The 16,582-nt window shown below is 66.1% G+C and overlaps 1 protein-coding gene across 1 annotated transcript in view; it reads right to left on the bottom strand.

Annotated features, from left to right (window-relative positions):
- Positions 1-16,582, bottom strand: part of KIF1A (kinesin family member 1A) — a 63,005-nt gene that overhangs the window by 41,391 nt on the left and 5,032 nt on the right. Inside the window, exons 2-13 of the mRNA XM_029936155.1 lie at positions 13,652-13,728; positions 12,691-12,870; positions 11,914-11,979; positions 11,141-11,319; positions 10,128-10,239; positions 8,793-8,870; positions 8,124-8,189; positions 7,632-7,649; positions 3,498-3,573; positions 2,025-2,103; positions 1,140-1,282; positions 664-690 (exon numbers count right to left, since the gene is read on the bottom strand). Of these exons, the coding sequence (XP_029792015.1) occupies positions 664-690; positions 1,140-1,282; positions 2,025-2,103; positions 3,498-3,573; positions 7,632-7,649; positions 8,124-8,189; positions 8,793-8,870; positions 10,128-10,239; positions 11,141-11,319; positions 11,914-11,979; positions 12,691-12,870; positions 13,652-13,728 (1,101 nt within the window). The remainder of the gene's footprint in view (positions 1-663; positions 691-1,139; positions 1,283-2,024; positions 2,104-3,497; positions 3,574-7,631; positions 7,650-8,123; positions 8,190-8,792; positions 8,871-10,127; positions 10,240-11,140; positions 11,320-11,913; positions 11,980-12,690; positions 12,871-13,651; positions 13,729-16,582) is intronic.

Genomic DNA, 16,582 nt, shown 5'->3' with positions numbered 1-16,582 from the left:
ACCCCAAAGAGCCTGCTCTGGGACCAGAGCCTGGGATTTGGGGCTAGCACGCCCCCTGGTGTGGGAGATGCCCAGACCCCTCCTGGCGGAAGCAGACACACAGCAGAGCAGTGGCAAACATAGGACAGCACGGGGTGCCGGGGACGAGGGGACGCCCTGCGGGCCCTGGGTCAGGGAGGCACCACGCCACCAGAGCCAGGCCTGAGGCCAGGAAAACACACGGCCACTCCCAGGGGAAGCGGTGTGGGGGGTCTGGGGGAGGCCGGAGCTGGAAGCCAGGGGACAGGCCTGGGCCTCGGCGGGCCCTCCAGCTCCCCCGAGCTGTGGTGCCAGCTAGCGTTCCAAGCCTCCTGGGCCTCTGGGACTGCAGGGCACTCAGGCCGAGTCCAGCCACTTCCGGCCTGACAGGGCCCTGACCGCACCAGGCCTCCCCGTGGCCTCAGTTTCCCATACAGACGGGACTGAACCCAGAGCACAGGCTCACGAGGTAGCGTGGCCTGCGTCTACCAAGAGGGTGTCTGTGAAGGAGAGGCCTGCTGTCCCCAGCCCCCGAAAGAGGGGACGGCAGCAGAGGGCTGGCGGCCCCTCCCCGCCGTGCTGCCCTACGCCCCGCCCAGCGGGGACAGAAGCGGGGATGCAGAGAGCAGCGAGGGGGATACACACATTTGGGTCCTCCGGGCACAGTGTTGGCTACGGGGAGGGGAGCGTGGGGGAGGGAGGAGAGACAGAGAAACAGAAGAACAGGTTTGTCTTCAGAGGGTTCGAGGCACGCCCGTCGCAGGCCGGGCATCAGGCAGGGTGGTGTGCGTCTTCGGCGGACACGCAGGGCCCGCTGCCACCCCCGCACCCACGGCCTGCCAACGTGGCTTCTGGGACAAACGTCCATGGCCTGCCCGGGCCAGCTCCAGACCTGAACCATGCAGTCCACCCGGGTGCGGGGCGGACTCCCCAGCCTCCCGCCGGGGCAGGGGGGCGCCCCCCGGGGACTCAGAGCGGGGCCGGGGTTTGGGCGGCGAGGCCATGAAGGCCGCCTGAGCAGCCCCAGCCGGGCCGCAGCCAGCGAGCGGGCGGCCGTTCCGGGGAGGGAGGCCCCTCTGGCCCGGCTGCCCTGCCCAGGACAGGCGGGCTCAGACACTCACTGTCGGTGATGTCCCCGAGACCCTGGGCATACAGCAGGTCCCGCAGCCGGGTCACCTCGTCCTTCAGCTCACGGATCAGCTTGTTGTTGGGGTCCTCGTTGATGACGGCGTTGCAGCGGATCTGTTTGGCCCGGTCGGCGTACCTGCGCGTCCAAGGGGACTGTGGGCTGTGCCCGGGCTGGGCGGGCCCAGGGGCACCCAGAGCCCTGCCTGGGGCAGCCGTGGTGGGGAGGGCCTCCGGGGTGGGGACCCAGGGGCTGTGACACAGGACAGGGGCTCTTGCCACTTGGAGTCAGTGAGGCCACTGGCCACTGGCCAGGGTCACCTAACCCTGCCCGTTTGGGGGAACTGAGTCCCCAGGAGGAGCAAGGACAGGCTGGCACCTTCTCCCTGTGGTGGGGCCTTCGCATCAGGGCCTGTGGTCCCGAGGACCAGGGAGCAAGTCTAACCGCTGGGGGACCATGAGGATGCCCAGGTGCGTGCACCTTTAGCCTGCACTCCTGTGTGTCACAGATGCGTGCGTGTCCCTGCATCGGGACTCACACCCACTTTTCCTTTTACTGTCGGTGGTGCGTGACCCAGGCAGCTGGCGGGCTCCCCGCCCGGGATACCCCCCCTGCAGCCAGAGGGGCTTTACAAACACGGTGCCCCTTGGCTAACCAGAGACCGGGACTCATACCACGGGGGTCTTGGGTTGCTCGAAGCCCCATGGGTGGCAGGGCCGGAACGGGCCCTTGAAGAACCAGGTGCCGGACAGCCACTTGGAGCCTCAAGGAGTCCCAGGTGACAGGACCCCCCCAAAGCGGTGCCCCTGACTCAGGTACAGAGGGACCCGCTCTCCTGGGAGCCAGGCGGGGGTCGGGCCCGCCTCCTGCGAGGACGCACCTCAGCGTGCTCAGAGTCTCGTCGTAGTTGATGTCTGCGGGGCTCAGGGCGGCCACCATCGCTGTCCTGGAGTTCCCGCCTGTGGGAAGAAGGCGGGTCGTCGTGGGGGCTCCTCCCCTGACCCTAGTGCCCCTCCCCTCCTATGTTTAAGCTGGGGAGGCCCAGGCCCAGAGAGGTAAACTGAGTCATGGACCGACTGTGCGGACGAGGGGTCTGGACCTCATCACTGTCGTGGTACCTCGGTTACCTTCCTTCTATAGAGTGCTTTTCTCACATTTGGGTTTATTTTACAACAACCAGCCTCCCCCCACCCCCACCATAATGAAGAGAGGAGCATTTCCTTTCAAGGTCAGGACCATTTCCTCAGAAAGTCAACATTCATTTCATTCAGCTTCAAATGCAATGATTTCTTTCACTTTTATCTCTCTCGTTTGGAATATTTTTCTCAACATTTAATGTCAGATTCCCAGCCCAGGGCAGCGTGGAGCCCAGCGTCAGGTGACAAACTGTGTGAGGAATCTTCAGTTCGCAGGCTCTGGACAGAGTGGGGGCTGGGCCGTCGGCGCCGTCAGGTCCCAGGCCCCAGCAGCCGTTCGTGCTGCTGCTGCCTGTCCGTGCTCAGGGTTGGGACTGACGGCCTCTCGGTTCTGACCTCAGGGATGTGTGTCCTGGGAGTCACGTTCTCAGGGTGGGGCCCCCACAGATACCATGAGGTGAGAGCGTAAAGGGCTCAGAGCGCTGCTATGTCCGGGCACCTGGCTGGGCTGTGGGGGGCTCGCCCTGCCCCTACCCTGGGGGTGGCCCCGGCCCTGTGGGAAAGGCCTCCTTCCTGGCCCATGTCTCAGGCGAAGGAACACATTCCCAGAACAACATTTGCTCTTAGTGGGGCCCGCCTGCCCTTGGGAGCACCCAGCTGGCACCCATCGCTAGCCTGACCTGAGGATCAGAACCTGCTTCCGGGGTGCAGGGTCGGCAGGCTGGGGCCCCCACACCAGAGCCACAAAGCTGAGGAAAGCTGTAGATCCCAGCTGCCTACGTTCATCAGGTCAGCCCGTGACTCAGTTTACCTTCCTGGGCATTGGCCTCCCAAGCTATAAACATAGCCAGGGAGGACCCCCAAGGCTATTTTTGGGTGGGAAGGAATCAGTATTGGCAACTATTCAGTCTCCATCTCCCTCTCTGTCTCTCAGTGGCTCAGAAAAGGGGTGACCTATAGCACCTGCCAACAACCCAGCAAGCAAGCAGGGCCCCCCGGGATCATGGAGTCTGGGGGGTGGGGACTTGGTCTGGGTCACGGGCCAAAAGCAGGAGCACCGTCACAGGAGTGCGCATTCTGTGGCCCCGAGGGCCATGCTGTGTCCCCACACTTGCTTCCCTCAGCCCTTCGCTGGCCTCCTGCCCAGGAGGGAAGGCAAGACAGGGGCCCCAGGTGGGAGTCAGGACCCCGGGGACAGGTGACCCGAGAGTCCTCACCTAGGTTTTCCCGGAGCAGCCAGGTCAGCACGGAATCTCTGTAGGGAATGAAATCTGTCTTCTTCTTTTTCTTGTTCTGTGGGGAGGAACATTCGAGGTGAACCCTGAGCCCACCAGAGGGGCTGGGAGATGGAGGGGCAGAGCACAGAACCCGGGGCGCGGGGCCCCCAAACCAAAGGCTGGTATGGAAGGCAGGGCTGGGCCAGTTCTCACGGCCTCTCCCCAGCGGAACCCCAGGGTGCTGCCCCCAGACCCCTGCGCTCAGGGCCGGAACTGAGAGCAGGTTCCCTCGTCCGCCCCGTGGCGCGTCCGGGCCACACAGGGCTCTGCCAGAAGGACCCGTCTGAGCCCGTCGTCCCTCCTCGGGCACCACCGCCCCTTTTGCTGACGAAAAAGAAAGGGCCCCACCACTTCACGTGACAACGCGGGCCTTGCCCGCGCCCTCGGCGCACGCTCACCCTCCCCGGCACGCCCCTTCCCGCCCCTGCGGTCCAGGGCACATGCCCGTCCTCAGTCCCTGCTCCCGCACCCCTCCCCTCGGGACGAGGCAGCCCCACACTCCCGGCTACTCCCGTGCCTCCTCACTCCTCTCAGGGCTCCACGTCGTTTCCCACAATTCACGTGGCTCCCAGCGGCTCCTCGCCTCTCCTCTCACTCCCCCTACACTCCTCACACAGGCCCTCACGGCACGCACCGAGCGCGTCCACACACACTTCCCCGCGGCCCTCCGGCAGCTCTTCCCGGGTCCTCACAGTCAAGTCCAGCTGCCGTCCAGCTGCAGGGTCCTTCCGGGCCCCGCCCACTCCGGCCTGGGCCCGCCCCCCCCCGCGGCCACGCCCTCGGCTCCTCACGCGCCCCCTCCTGCCCCCTCCCGGTCCGCCGCGTCCACACAGCTCCTCGCGCGGGGCCTTACGTGGCTCTTCACACGCTTCGACGCGGCCTCTGAGTTCACACGGTTCCTCACAGTTCCGAAGAGTCCAGAAGGCGCCACGTACGGCTCCGCCCACGCGCCCCGCGCACAGAGCCTACGCAGCCTCGCACAGCTCCACACACGTTCCCTCGGAGTTTCTCGCGGCTCCCCACACGCGCCCCCTGCACGCCCCCCCCCCCCGCGAGGGAAGGGTGCGCATAGAGCTGGGCAGGAACGCTGTGAGGGGGGGGGCTCGGTAGGGGGCTGAGGGGCCTGCGCGACGGTGGCCTGTCCGGCACGTGGCTTTGCGCAGGGTCCCCGCACGGCCGCGCCCTTCCCCGCGGTACGGGCCACACGTCCTCCCAGTTGCACAGCGTCTCTAGTTCGCGCTGCCTCACAACTCCTCACACGGTCCCCCACTTCCGTCCTAGGTTGTCACGCCCGCCGCCCGCCCGTCCTCCCCGCTCCTCCCGCTCTCCTCAGCGCCCCACCAGGGCGCGCGCGGCCGCTCACACCGCCTCGCACGCCCACCGCCTCGCCGCGCTTCTCTTGCACGCCCGGTTTCCCTCGCAGTTCCTCACACGGCTCCCCCTAACTCTTCACGCGAATCCTCCGAACCCGCAGTTGCTCACGCGTCTCCTCAGGCGGTCCCCGCGGTCCCCACGGTCCCCACACGATTCCACCCCGCCCCCCACACCTCCCGCGGCCGCGCGAGCCCCACGCAGGGCCCCGTGCGGTGCGCCCCCCGCCTCTCACAACTGCTCAGTTTCCACAGAGTCCCACCACGGTTCCTCGGAGCGCAGGTGCCATCGGCCCTTCTCGCAGCCCCGGAGGTCCCCGCACGGCGTCCCGCCGCTCCTCAGCCTGTCACGCGCGCGCCCCACATCGCCTCCCCGGGCTCCCCGCGACCCTCCTGCGGTTCCTGCTCGCCTCCCCGCGCCGGCCTCCCCTGCTTCCCGCACAGCTGCGCACGTGCCCCCACACGCGTCCGCTCGCGCTGCGAGGTCCTCTCGCTTCCTCGCGTCGTTCTTGACACTTTCCCCGCTTGGACCCCCCGCTCCTCAGCCTGTCACGCGCGCGCCCAGCGCCCCCCGGCTCCTCAGGGTCCTCAGCTCCTCCTGAGTTCCGCGCTGGGTCTCTCTCGCTCTCCCCCTGGTGATGCCTCACGGTGCCCTTCCTCAGTCACCAGTTTTCCACACGGCCCCACGCGAACCCCTCACCTCACCGTCCACATCCGTAGTTTCTGCGCCATTTCACGCTCTTCTCGCATTTCCATGCGGTGCCTCACACATCCCACACGGCTCACCCTGCCTCGCGCCGCTCCAGACGTCCTGAAGGTTCTCCGCTCGAGCACCTCGTGCTTGGCCTGCACAGCTGCCCGCCGTGGTCCCTCACACGGCCGCTCACAGTTGCTCACGGCTCCTCATGGTTCCCCTGCCCCTTGCAATTCCCACGTATTTTCCCACACCATCCCAGCCCTTCCGCACATGGTCACAGTTCCTCACACGGTCCTGCTTCGTTCCCCACACTGTTCCCCGCGGCCCCCACATACAGCCTCACACGCGGGTCACCGCCCCGTCTCACACTCTTCCCCTCACACTTCCACAGCTCCTCAAGGGCCGCACAGCTAACAAGTCTGCGCGCGGGTTTGTACGCGGTTCCCCACACGCTTCCTGACAGGCCTTCACACGGTTCCGCAGGCTTCCCCACAATTTCCCACGTGGTTATCAGAGCTCCTCGGGCGTCACACGGGTCCTCGCGTTCTCCCTCCGGTTCTTGCCCAGTGCCTCACACCGGCCGGGCAGCTCCTCACGTGGTACCTCCCGCCTCCTCACGGACTCCCTCTCACAGGCTCCCTGGGCCAGCGCCCGCACAGGGCCTCCGAGGCGGCTCCCAGGGTGCCCCTCACAGACTCCAGCTTCCCTCTACACCGCCCTCCGGACCCCTCGCGCCACCCCCACGCTGTTTCACAGAGTTCCACAGTGTCCCACGTGGTCCACGTGCACCTTCTCACGCTTGTTCACACCTATTCACGCGCAGTTCCCACAGAGTTCCCTACCCAGCATGTCCAGCGCCCAGCAAGGCTCCTCCCGAGGGTCCTCACCGGTCCTCACGTGGTCTTCCCGTGGTTCCTCACCGGTCCTCACGTGGTCTTCCCGTGGTCCCGCAGTCTCCACACAGCTCCTCCGTTTCCTCCACAGACGTTGACCCGTTTAGCGCCCCACACCGTGCCAGCCGGCTCTTCGAACCGTGCACGCATTTTCTCACCGCTCTTCAGGCCACTTCACACGCGTTTCCTCAGTTGCAGACCTTCACACGGCTCCACCGAGGATTTCCGTTCTCTCCGGTCCCTGACACGGTCCAGCACACAGTGCCGCACGCGGTGTGCCCGTTTCGCACACTTTCTCACATAGCTCCTTACACGGCCCTGCATGCAGTGTCTCACGGCTGCCACACGGTCCCTACAATTCCCTCGGCGGCGCCACGCTCGCCCCACCCCCCTCGAGCACGTCCTCTCACAGCTGCTCACGCGGCTCACTCTTCCTCACACGCCTCCCGTGCGGTTCCTCACACAGTCATCCACAAACCGGCACGCCGTTTCTCCCGGTAGCTCCTCTCAGGTCCTTGCTCCGTTCCTGCACGTTTCCTCACGGTCCCCACCACGTGCCCTCTCACAGTTCATCACACACGTCCTCTCATCGCCTTGCAAGCTTCTTCGTGCTTCCCCACATGGCTCCTCATGTTTCCTCCGCACGATTCATCACGTGAACCAACATTTTTCCACTTCAGCACCTCACACTGGGCTTTCCGGCTACACGGCTGGTTCCTCCCTGTTCCTCAGGTCTCTGCCTTAAAGCTACGTGTGCTGACCAGCTTCCCCGGCCACACTGATGGAAGGGCCTCACGGCGCGTCACGCTCACAGCTCATCTTTTTCCTTTAGGAAATGTATGCCAAGTCATAATCATCATTTTCTTTTTCTGTGTCCACGTCTACTATCTACGCGCTCCACTGAGCTGTGGCCCCGGAAGGGCTGTGTTGTTCTAGCCCGGGGCCCGGCTCAGAGCCGACTCAACGAGTTTGTCTGTGAGGTGCACAAATGAAGGGTGATTTCACCACCGAGACCCTCACTGAAGAACGGGAGCTCCAGGCACCCCCGGCCCCCGGCCCCCGGCGCCGCCATGGCTGAGGAGTCCTCCCCCCGGAACTGAAGAAAGCGGCTTACCTTGTTGGGCCCGGAGTCCTGGAAAAGAAAAGACAGAGTCTGAGGGCCTGGAGCGAGCCTGGGGACCCGGGGCGTGTGGGGAGGAGCCGACAGGCGGGCTCCAGAGAACAAAGGGACGGGGAGGCCTGAGCACGTGCCAGGGGTCCATCACTCGTCACCTGGCCACTGCTGGCCACCCGGGTCCGACAGGCCAAACCACAGTGCGACCTCTGGGGCTGCTGTCACCCCCAGCTCTTCCTTCCCCCCTCACAGTCACAGAGAGGGGCAGGGCCTCCTAAGACTCGTCCTTCTCTGAACAAAGGTCTGGGTGTCCTGAGTGGTCAGTACAGGTGGGGACACTGAGGTTCCAGGGAGTATCGGCGCTCACTCCTCCATCTGAAGCCTGGTACACACACCCCTGTGTGCCCGGCAGCTTCCACAGAAGGCAGGACAGGGAGCCACCTCCACGGTCCACGCCATCGGCCTAGTTCCGGAAACGCAAAGCTAGCTCACCATTTCAGCCAGCGCAGAGATGACCTTCCCCAGCGTGGTCAAGGACTTGTTGATGTTGGCCCCCTCCTGTGTGCGGAGAAGACAGGACATCAGGAAGCTCAGGAGCCTCTTGCTCCAGCGTGACCCCGTGGGGCCTGACCCGTGTGACATTGGTCTAAGGCCACCAAGCCCTGTTAATCCCGGGGCTCCTCGGAGCCCTTATAACACCTCACACCAGCCCTGCTCGCACGGTCTCCAGAGCCCCTTCCCATCCGCCGGGCAATGGCGGGGACCGAAGGGAGGCTGAAAACCAACACTCTCCTTCCAGACACTGAAGACGGCTTTGACCGGAGACCGTCCGCCTCGCAGCCCGTGTTCTGGCGGGAAAGCGCGGAGCCCGGTGGCCGAGGTCCTGTGAGGGCCCGCGGAAGGCCCGGCCCTCCTGCCGGGGCCTCTGTCGCCGTCACCCACTAGCAGTGTGCTGGGCGCGGACTTCGGGCTACTCGCCTCCTCCCACCTCCTCGCCCTCGCCCCCTGCTCTCCCTGCCCTGGCTCGCCCTGGGTGGGGGTGCCCCGACCCCTTCCAGCCCCAAGAGGAGCCTCCCTGGAGCAGGCTGGGAGAGGGGACCTGCGAGTGAGTGAGGTGTGGGGACCCGTTGCCGCCCACAGGCATGGCAGCCTGGCCCCGACCTTGAGCCGCGTGCCCTTGGCCCCCGTGGAGTCGGCCCGCTCACTCCCCGCCAGGTCCACCAGGCTGATCTTGCTCACCTGAAATGGCAAACGTGTCAAATGCAGGAGATGCCGCAAGGCCACACCGTGATCCCACCTCCTCGGAGCAGGGCCTAGAGCGCACACTGGAGGAGCCTTGGCCAAGCCCTTCCTCTGGGGTCCAACGGCCCCTATCCTGCAGGTTCCCTCTATTCACAGTGTGTCTGAGCCTCTGCCTGGGGTTCAAAGCCCACCTCCCCAGGAGGCTGCGTGCCCCTCACCCTAACACACCCGATGCCGCAGCGATGCTGCCGTTCTCAGTGCACGGGTGCTCTCCACGTGTTCGCATGGAATCCCCACGGGGGCCCCCCAGGTGGGTCCTGCCACCCCCTCCCAGACGGGCTCATCATCTGCTTTGGCATCTGCACCCGCTCCTAACTCCACCGTCTGCCCACCCAGACCCTGCTGGGCCACTGGGGATCTTTGGGAGGACGGCACCAGGCCAATGTGGCCCTGGCGCGAACGGTGACTAAGTGTGGCTAACTTCCCCCAGACATGCGGACTCTGGGGGCTGCCTGAGAGAGCACTGCCCACCAGGAGGTGGCCGAGGCGCCCCCGGGAGGAGCCCCAGACAGTGGGTCAGGGGATATGACACAGAGAACACCTGCCTCCAAGGGACAGGGCCACTGATGGACAAGAAGAGGCTCTGAACCTACTCCGCGGCCCCTTCTGGGGGCACGGAGACTGTGTGTCTGGACCAAGGCCACAGGGATGGCGCTCCCACCCGGGGCTCGGAGAATGCTGAGCTCGTGGGAAAGGCATCCGGAGCTGGGGGCGGTGGGCAGGACGGGGCTCAGACGCACAGCCTCTCCTTTGTGCTTGTGGATGCCAGGGCCCCCACGCTCCCGCCAGTCGGCTGGGGCCCATGGTGACCTTGGTGACAGGCGCTCACTGAACCCACGGCCCCCAGCTTCCAAGGGCCACCAGTCTGCTCACCGGTGCAGCCGTGGGGACACCGTCCCTCGGCCCCCACAGCCTCCACCAAACCATCAGGCAGGGGGCAGACGGAGGCAGACCCCGGGTCCACGGCCCCTCCGCCGCCAGTCCCTTCTACACCCAGATGGTGCCAAAGACCTCGACGAGGTGGCTCCATGGGCCCAGCCCACGTCCCAGAGGCCCACGCTAAGCAGGGGGTGGTGAGGGCCTGGCGCCGGGGTGAGGATGCTGCCCAGGCAGTTCCCTGGCCTCCTCGCCCTGCCTGAAGGAACTGACCGTGGCCCCACCCAAATGGCCGGCCTCTGCCAAGGCCACGCTCACTTTCTCTGTGGTGATGTTGGTCTCCGCATCATGGCGCTTCTGGGTGAAGATGATGTTGAAGACGGCGTGGGAGCGGCTGCTGGTCTCGTTCATGTTTGTGGCCGCCACGGTCCTGGGGGGGACAGAAGCCACACGTGGTTACCCGTCAGCCTGTGGTCGGGCCTGAGAGTCACTGCCGGGGCTCCCGGGCCTGCGATGCCCAGCCTGCTGGAGACCGCACCTCCTGTCACACCCGCCTGGCCACCAGCGCCAGCCTGGTCCTCAGTGCTGTGACCGGGCCAGCGGAGCCCAGGGAGCGCTCACGAAACTGGGAGAAAAGGCCCCACCCAGGAGGGAAAGGAGGTGCCCCCCTTCCGTCCCTTCTGTCCCCATCTGGGCAGGGCCGGCAGCAGGCCCCTGGGGGGGCGGAGCCCAAGGCAGCCTGAGGGGGGCCACCGACCCGCAGGGACCTTGGACGTCTCCTGGGCGGGGCTCAGAGCTGTGCCCATGCAGGGCTCTGACACACGTGAGGATGTTCACCCGGCGGAGTCCCAGGGCGGCAGAGAGGGGGACCGCTTCCGTGAGCAGCCGGGCAGACACCCCAGGGCAGCACAGCTGGGGCTGTGACCCGCAGTGCCTCCGGCTGACCCAGCCCCATGCCCCCTCCAGAGGGCTGCTCGTTCTTGGAGCGGGCAGGGCCGGGCCCCCAGCCTCCTGACCACTGAGCCCAATGGGGCAGCTGCCCATAGGGAAGGACCCCGGGGAGCCCGCAGATGATGCCAGGGCCCCCCCAGGGCACTGCGGGCCCCCCCCAGGAGGAGCAGCCTCTGTGGAGGTGACATCACTCCACCGTACGGGATGGGGATCTGGACACCCCTCTCAGGGCACGTGCCCCACCCCTGCACGGGGTCCTGGACAGGTCCCATGGGGAGACCAACAGGTGCCCCGAGGAGCAGGCCTTCCTCAGAGGGACTCGCAGCGATGGGGCAGTGAGGGTGGAGAGCAGCAGGAGGGATGAGCCACCCGGCACTCACCTGGCCTTGTTCCCGGAGTCCATGAGGTCCTGGATGTCATTGTAGGAGGTGACGGCCAGCTTGGAGAGGTCCTCCACGTACGGCCCCAGCAGCGGGTGCTCTCTCACACGCAGGTTGCCCTTGTTCTTGGGGTTCAGGAGGTCACGGACGCGTTCACAGTAGATCTCCATGTAGCTGACCTGCAGGCAGAGACACACCATCGGCGGTGCCCAGTGGGGACCAGGGGTGGGGCCACCATCGGGGACACCTGGTGGGGGGCCAGGGGTGGGGTCCAGGGGTGGGGGCCGCCATCAGGAACCCCCAAGATGCAGGGCTGTTATCTGGGACTCTTGGGATAGGGGTATGGCAGCCACCTGCCGGGAGGAGAGGCGTGCACAGGAGCCCCAGCGGTGTGAGTGCCGGAGGCAGGGGTGTGGGCCCATCGGGGGGGCCTCCCCCACCTGTGTCATCCTGGGGCTCGTCTGACACGGACACACTGGGGCCACGATAGCCACGGCAGAGCCAGGCTCGGCAGCCGGGAGACATCTGTCCCTGCCCCGGCCCAGAGCACCTACTCAGCGAACACGCGCTGAGCTGAGGCCCGCCCCCCACCCCTCTGTGCCCGGCGGCTCACTGTCCCGAGTGACTGCTTGGGCACGGGTGTCACACGTGCACAAGGGAGGGACGAGCTACAGGCACAGACCAGTGGTGGGGCCTCGCTTTAACTCAGAAAACCATGGCCGTCCACGCGTGGGGCCCCGACTACTGGAAGAACGGGTGCTCGGGGAGCCTACCTCCACGGAGTAGGACATGTTGTCGTTGGTCGTGTCGTTGATGCGGGAGAACAGGTCTTCACAGAGCTACAGAGCAGAGGACACACCGTCAGATGACAGGGTCAGGGGGACCGTTCCTAGAGCCCCACCTCCGGGGTGCTGTGGGCAGCCTGAGCCCAGGCCAAAAACTGCCCTCCAGGCCCTTCTTACTCCCCAACAGTCCATCTCAAAGGCACTGAGAAGGCCTGCAGCCAAAGAGCAGTGTCTTCTGCTTAAATCATGGAGTCTCCGTGGATGATCTCTGATCCTTCCTATGCTCTTCGCACTGTCCTTGTCTCCACAGGGTGGGTTCGGGTCCCCCATGCTACAGATTACCCGGCGTTCTCTCCTGCCCTGACCAGCTCGAGCGCTGACCAGCTCAGGTCCAGAGGGTCCCAGCCGGACCTGAGCACCCGTGTCTCAACCTTCAGTTAACCGAAGGCCACCCCTTGTCCCAGGCGTCTCTCCCTGTCCACCACCAGCCTCCATGGCCCCAGGGGGAAGGTCAGCATGCCAACGGCGCTCTCAACTGCCCTGTCTCACGGTGGTGCCCCAGGGGCTCTGCCAGGGCTCCGCCCCTCCCCCAGCCCCCCATCACAGAGCCTGGGGCTCCAGCCTCTTCATAGCAGGCCCACCCCATGCTGCCCCCTCTGCCCTGCCCTCCTGGCTCCCTGCTCTGAGGCTACTCCCCTGCGGCGCCCTGCAGGCCCTTCCCAACTGGCTCGTGCAGCCCTCCCGCCCCAGCCCCGGGCCGCGTGCCTGCGGGATGATGCCCTGCTGGTCCTTCTCCTGCTTGCCCATCATGGTGTAGGACTTGCCGGCCCCGGTCTGCCCGTAGGCGAAGATGCACACGTTGTAGCCCTCGAAGGCGTGCTGCAGCATCTCCTCGCCGATGTCCCGGTACACCTGCTTCTGTGACGCGTAGTTGATGTCCTCCGGCTGCGAGACAGGCGTAGTGACCGTAGGAGGGGGCGTGCCCGTAGGAGGGGGCGTGCCCGTAGAAGGCGGCGAGGGGGGGTTCAGCCCACTGTGGGCGTGGGCTTGGGGCGTGGCCATAGGAGGCGTGCGCCCAGGGCTCAGCCCACCGCTCAGCCCACCACGTTCACTGAGCACCTGCCTGGCAGCATGAGGCCCCGACCCGGAAAGGACAGGACGCCCCAACCCGCGCACCCTGCGCACCCGCTGCAGACGCCCTGGGGAGGGGCCTGATCCTGCCTGGCAGGGTGCAGCTTCCCGACAGAGGGGTTGGGAGGCGCTGGCAGGACAGAAGGGCATTGCAGCAGAGGGAACTGCATGTATGAAGGCTCAGAGGCAGGAGTATGTGACATAAGACTCAAAATCAAGGCTGGGTTGGCGGCCTTGGGAATGAGGAGAGGCACGCTGGAGGAGCAGGGCCTGGAGGCCCTGGGAACCCACAGATCGGGTTATAGCATCTGGATGCTCTCCCAACAGAGGACTATTTTCGGCAGATCCAGGGGTTACCCTAACCATGCCTGTCATGGCTCAGGGTGACCTTGCAAGCCCAAGGGGACTTGGAAAGGTAGGCCTCTCCCCCCCCGGGCGGGTGCTGCTGGCCCCTTCGCCGAGCCTCACTCATGTCCTGCCCTCCCCTGCCCGCCCAGCAGCCCTGACAGGTCATGAGCTCAGAGATCAAGGGACTGGTCAAGGCCCACACAGCACGCGTCCACCCACTGCAGCCCCCCACCAGCCCCCAGCTTACCGAGGTGTGTGACCAGTAGGAATAGTCGAAGCTGAAGCTTTTGGGTGTCTCCTTGGGCTGTTTGGGGTTAATGATGGCTGCAGTGGGGGGCAGATAGGCATGGCAGTTAATGCTGTGCTGGCGGACAGATGACCACGTGGCCTATGCCCACCAGACAGGTACCCAGGGCAGGGAGGTGGGGTCCCCAGACAAGCCAGCCCCACAGCGGGATGGGACCAGGGCTCTGGTTCTGGGCAGACAAGCCATGTCTGCTGGGGGTGGACCACGCCGCGCACAAATGCCCCCTGAGGGCACCCGGAGTGGTCCCCTCCTGCAGACACTCGGTCAGACGGGGAGCCCGCAGCCCACCGCAAGCCCCGCCCCCTGGGTCTCTCCACATCTGCTCTGCCCACACATGGCCAGGGCAGCCCAGCACGGTCGGTCCCGTGTGGCTCTTGTGTGTGCTGTGTGCGACCCTGACTGTCCCCACGGGGCACCCCATGACAGGGCTCCATTGCCCGCTCCTCCCGGCCTGCACTCAGGGGCACCCCCCAGCAGCCTGCACCCCAGGGTGGCCAGAGGCAGCACTACAAACGGAGCCACGCATGCGCGCTCTGCCGTCGCGCCTCAGCCAGTGCCTGCCAAGCGTCCCAGCGGGGCCCCCAGCCCAAGGCTGCTTTGCTCACTCTGCCCCAGGCCTGCCCCCGCTGTCTCCCAAACCCTGAAGCCAGCAGGTGACACGTGCTTGGTGGCCAGGCTGGAGGAAACCAGGCCCCCGTCCCCATCCCCCTGCCCACCACCGCTTGCTGGAATACCACCTGGGAACACCACCTGAGCCTCCCTGAGCCCCGGTCCGTGTGGGCAGGCCCCTGGGCCGCTTGCTCTGGCTCCCGCCCTGCTCCCGGCCCAGCACCGCCTGGAGCCCCGCCCCTAAGGCCGACCTGGCTGTGGGACCCAGACCCCAGGTGTGAGTTCTGGGAGATGACCGGCACCTTGGGAAAGCCAGCGGGAAGGAACAGGTGACTGACCACCCCAGCGCTGTCCTCAGGGCCTCGAGGGGATCACACCCATGCTGCCTCCAGGAGCAAGGCCACGGAGAGCAAGCTGCCCTGCTTCCCACTCCTGCTGGGACCTGGGGACGCGCACCTGGAACCCCAGGCGCAGATAATGCTGGTACCGTGGACACCACAATCACAGCACTGGGGGAGCGAAGTTCGGGCTAGGCCTCCTGTAGCTCAGGCAGAGAGGGGTCTGTCCCCTTCGCTCCTCCCCTCCCTGCTCCCGAAACAGGCCCACATCCCCATCCCAGGTCCTTGGAAAGGCCCAGGCCCCCAGCCTGCCCCCTGCACCGGCCCAGGCCCTCTGGCCCGCTCTCCCAGCCCCCACCCCCTCCGGCCCACTCCCCTCTGTCCCACATGACACCTGCCCAGTCCCGGTGCCGACCTGGCTCTGACCATGTGCTGGTTCCGGGGTGTTCGCTGTATGCCTCTCATGGACTGTGAGCTCCCCACGGGGGGACCTCGCAGAAACCGAGCACAGGTGCTCTCAAGGAAGGCTGAGCAGGCAGGGGACAGACAGCAGCGAGGGACCAAGGGCAGGGATGGGCCACGAGGAGGGCCTGCTGTAAGGACTAACCTGCAAAGGTGCTCTGGCCCTCAGGACCTGCTTGTCATCTGCCCCATGTCCCCCTGCGGTCCCATGGTGTCTTGAGAAATGCCCGGTCACCACAGTTGTGACCTGAGCTCCAGACACAGTCAGATCGGAGGCTACGGTCCACCAGGGCTGCCTGGCACCCAGCCCCTGCACCCAGCCCCCCACACCCAGCCCCTGCACTCAGCCCCCATACACCCAGACAGTCAGATAAGAGGCAGGGTCCATCAGGGCCTGCCTGGCACCCAGTCCCCCACATGGAGCCTGGCACCCAGCCCCCCACACCCAGCCTGGCATCCAGCCCCCCACACCCTGCTTAGCACCCAGCACCCCTCGCACCCAGCCCCCCACTCCCAGCCTGGCATCCAGGCCTCACACCCAGCCTGGCACCCAGCCCCCCTGCACCCAGCCCCCCACATGCCCAGACACAGCCAATTTCGCCAGAGAAAAAGCTTCCTTTGCCAGGATCTCAAGTGTCCCCTTGTACGGGATTGAGGAAGGAGGAGGGGTCCTCGGGGACTCGCCGAGCGGGGGACGTGTTCCCGCCTGGCCTGGGGGCCTGGGGGCCTGGGGCCCCTCCACAAGCACACAATACCGGGAGAGCTGCCCAGGGCGCACGAGGCGTAGGCGCCTGCAAGGGACAAAGATGTGAGCAGCGGGGGCCCCAGTTTGGACAGGGAAGGGACGGAAGCCATTCTCTCCGTCTGAACGTCCCCGAGACCTGGGCCCCACGAGCCAGCGTGCGCGGGGCGGGCTCCTTCCAGCCCAACGCCGCCGGCGTTCGTGAGCCTGCTGCTAAGTTGCCGGGAGCCCGGAACAGCCCAAGGGGAGAGTATTTACACTGTGTGGATTGGCCAACAGGTGTGTGCGCGCGTGTGTGAGCGTGAGACCGTGTAAGCGCATGGGGTGTGTGTGAGCGAGTGTGTGTGAGTGTGTACAAGCACGTGTGTGTGACAGACAGCACGAGAGCTCGTGCACGCCAGCGAGCCGGTTTCCCAGCAGGCCACAGCCCCAGACGTGCAGGACTCAGGAGGTGGCCGGCCTGAGACGCGGGGGGGACCTCGGCGGGGTTTCAGGAACAGTGAGTTCCACACCTGGCCGCTGGCATTCCTCACGCACACGACAGCTCACCCCTCACCTCCTCCCGGCAGACAAGGAGGCTCCGTGGCCATCTGATCTGGCTCACAGCCCCCGTGTACCCGGCCTGCCCCCAGCCGGCCCCCCTGCGCCCCAGCCGGCCCCCTGCACCCAGCCGGCCCCCTGCACCCCAGCCCGGCCCCCTGCACCCCAGCCCAGCCCCCA

The sequence above is a fragment of the Suricata suricatta genome, chromosome 3 (genome assembly GCF_006229205.1).
Source record: "Suricata suricatta isolate VVHF042 chromosome 3, meerkat_22Aug2017_6uvM2_HiC, whole genome shotgun sequence".
Classification (NCBI taxonomy): Eukaryota; Metazoa; Chordata; class Mammalia; order Carnivora; family Herpestidae; genus Suricata; species Suricata suricatta.
This window is presented reverse-complemented; position numbering and strand designations above follow the sequence as displayed.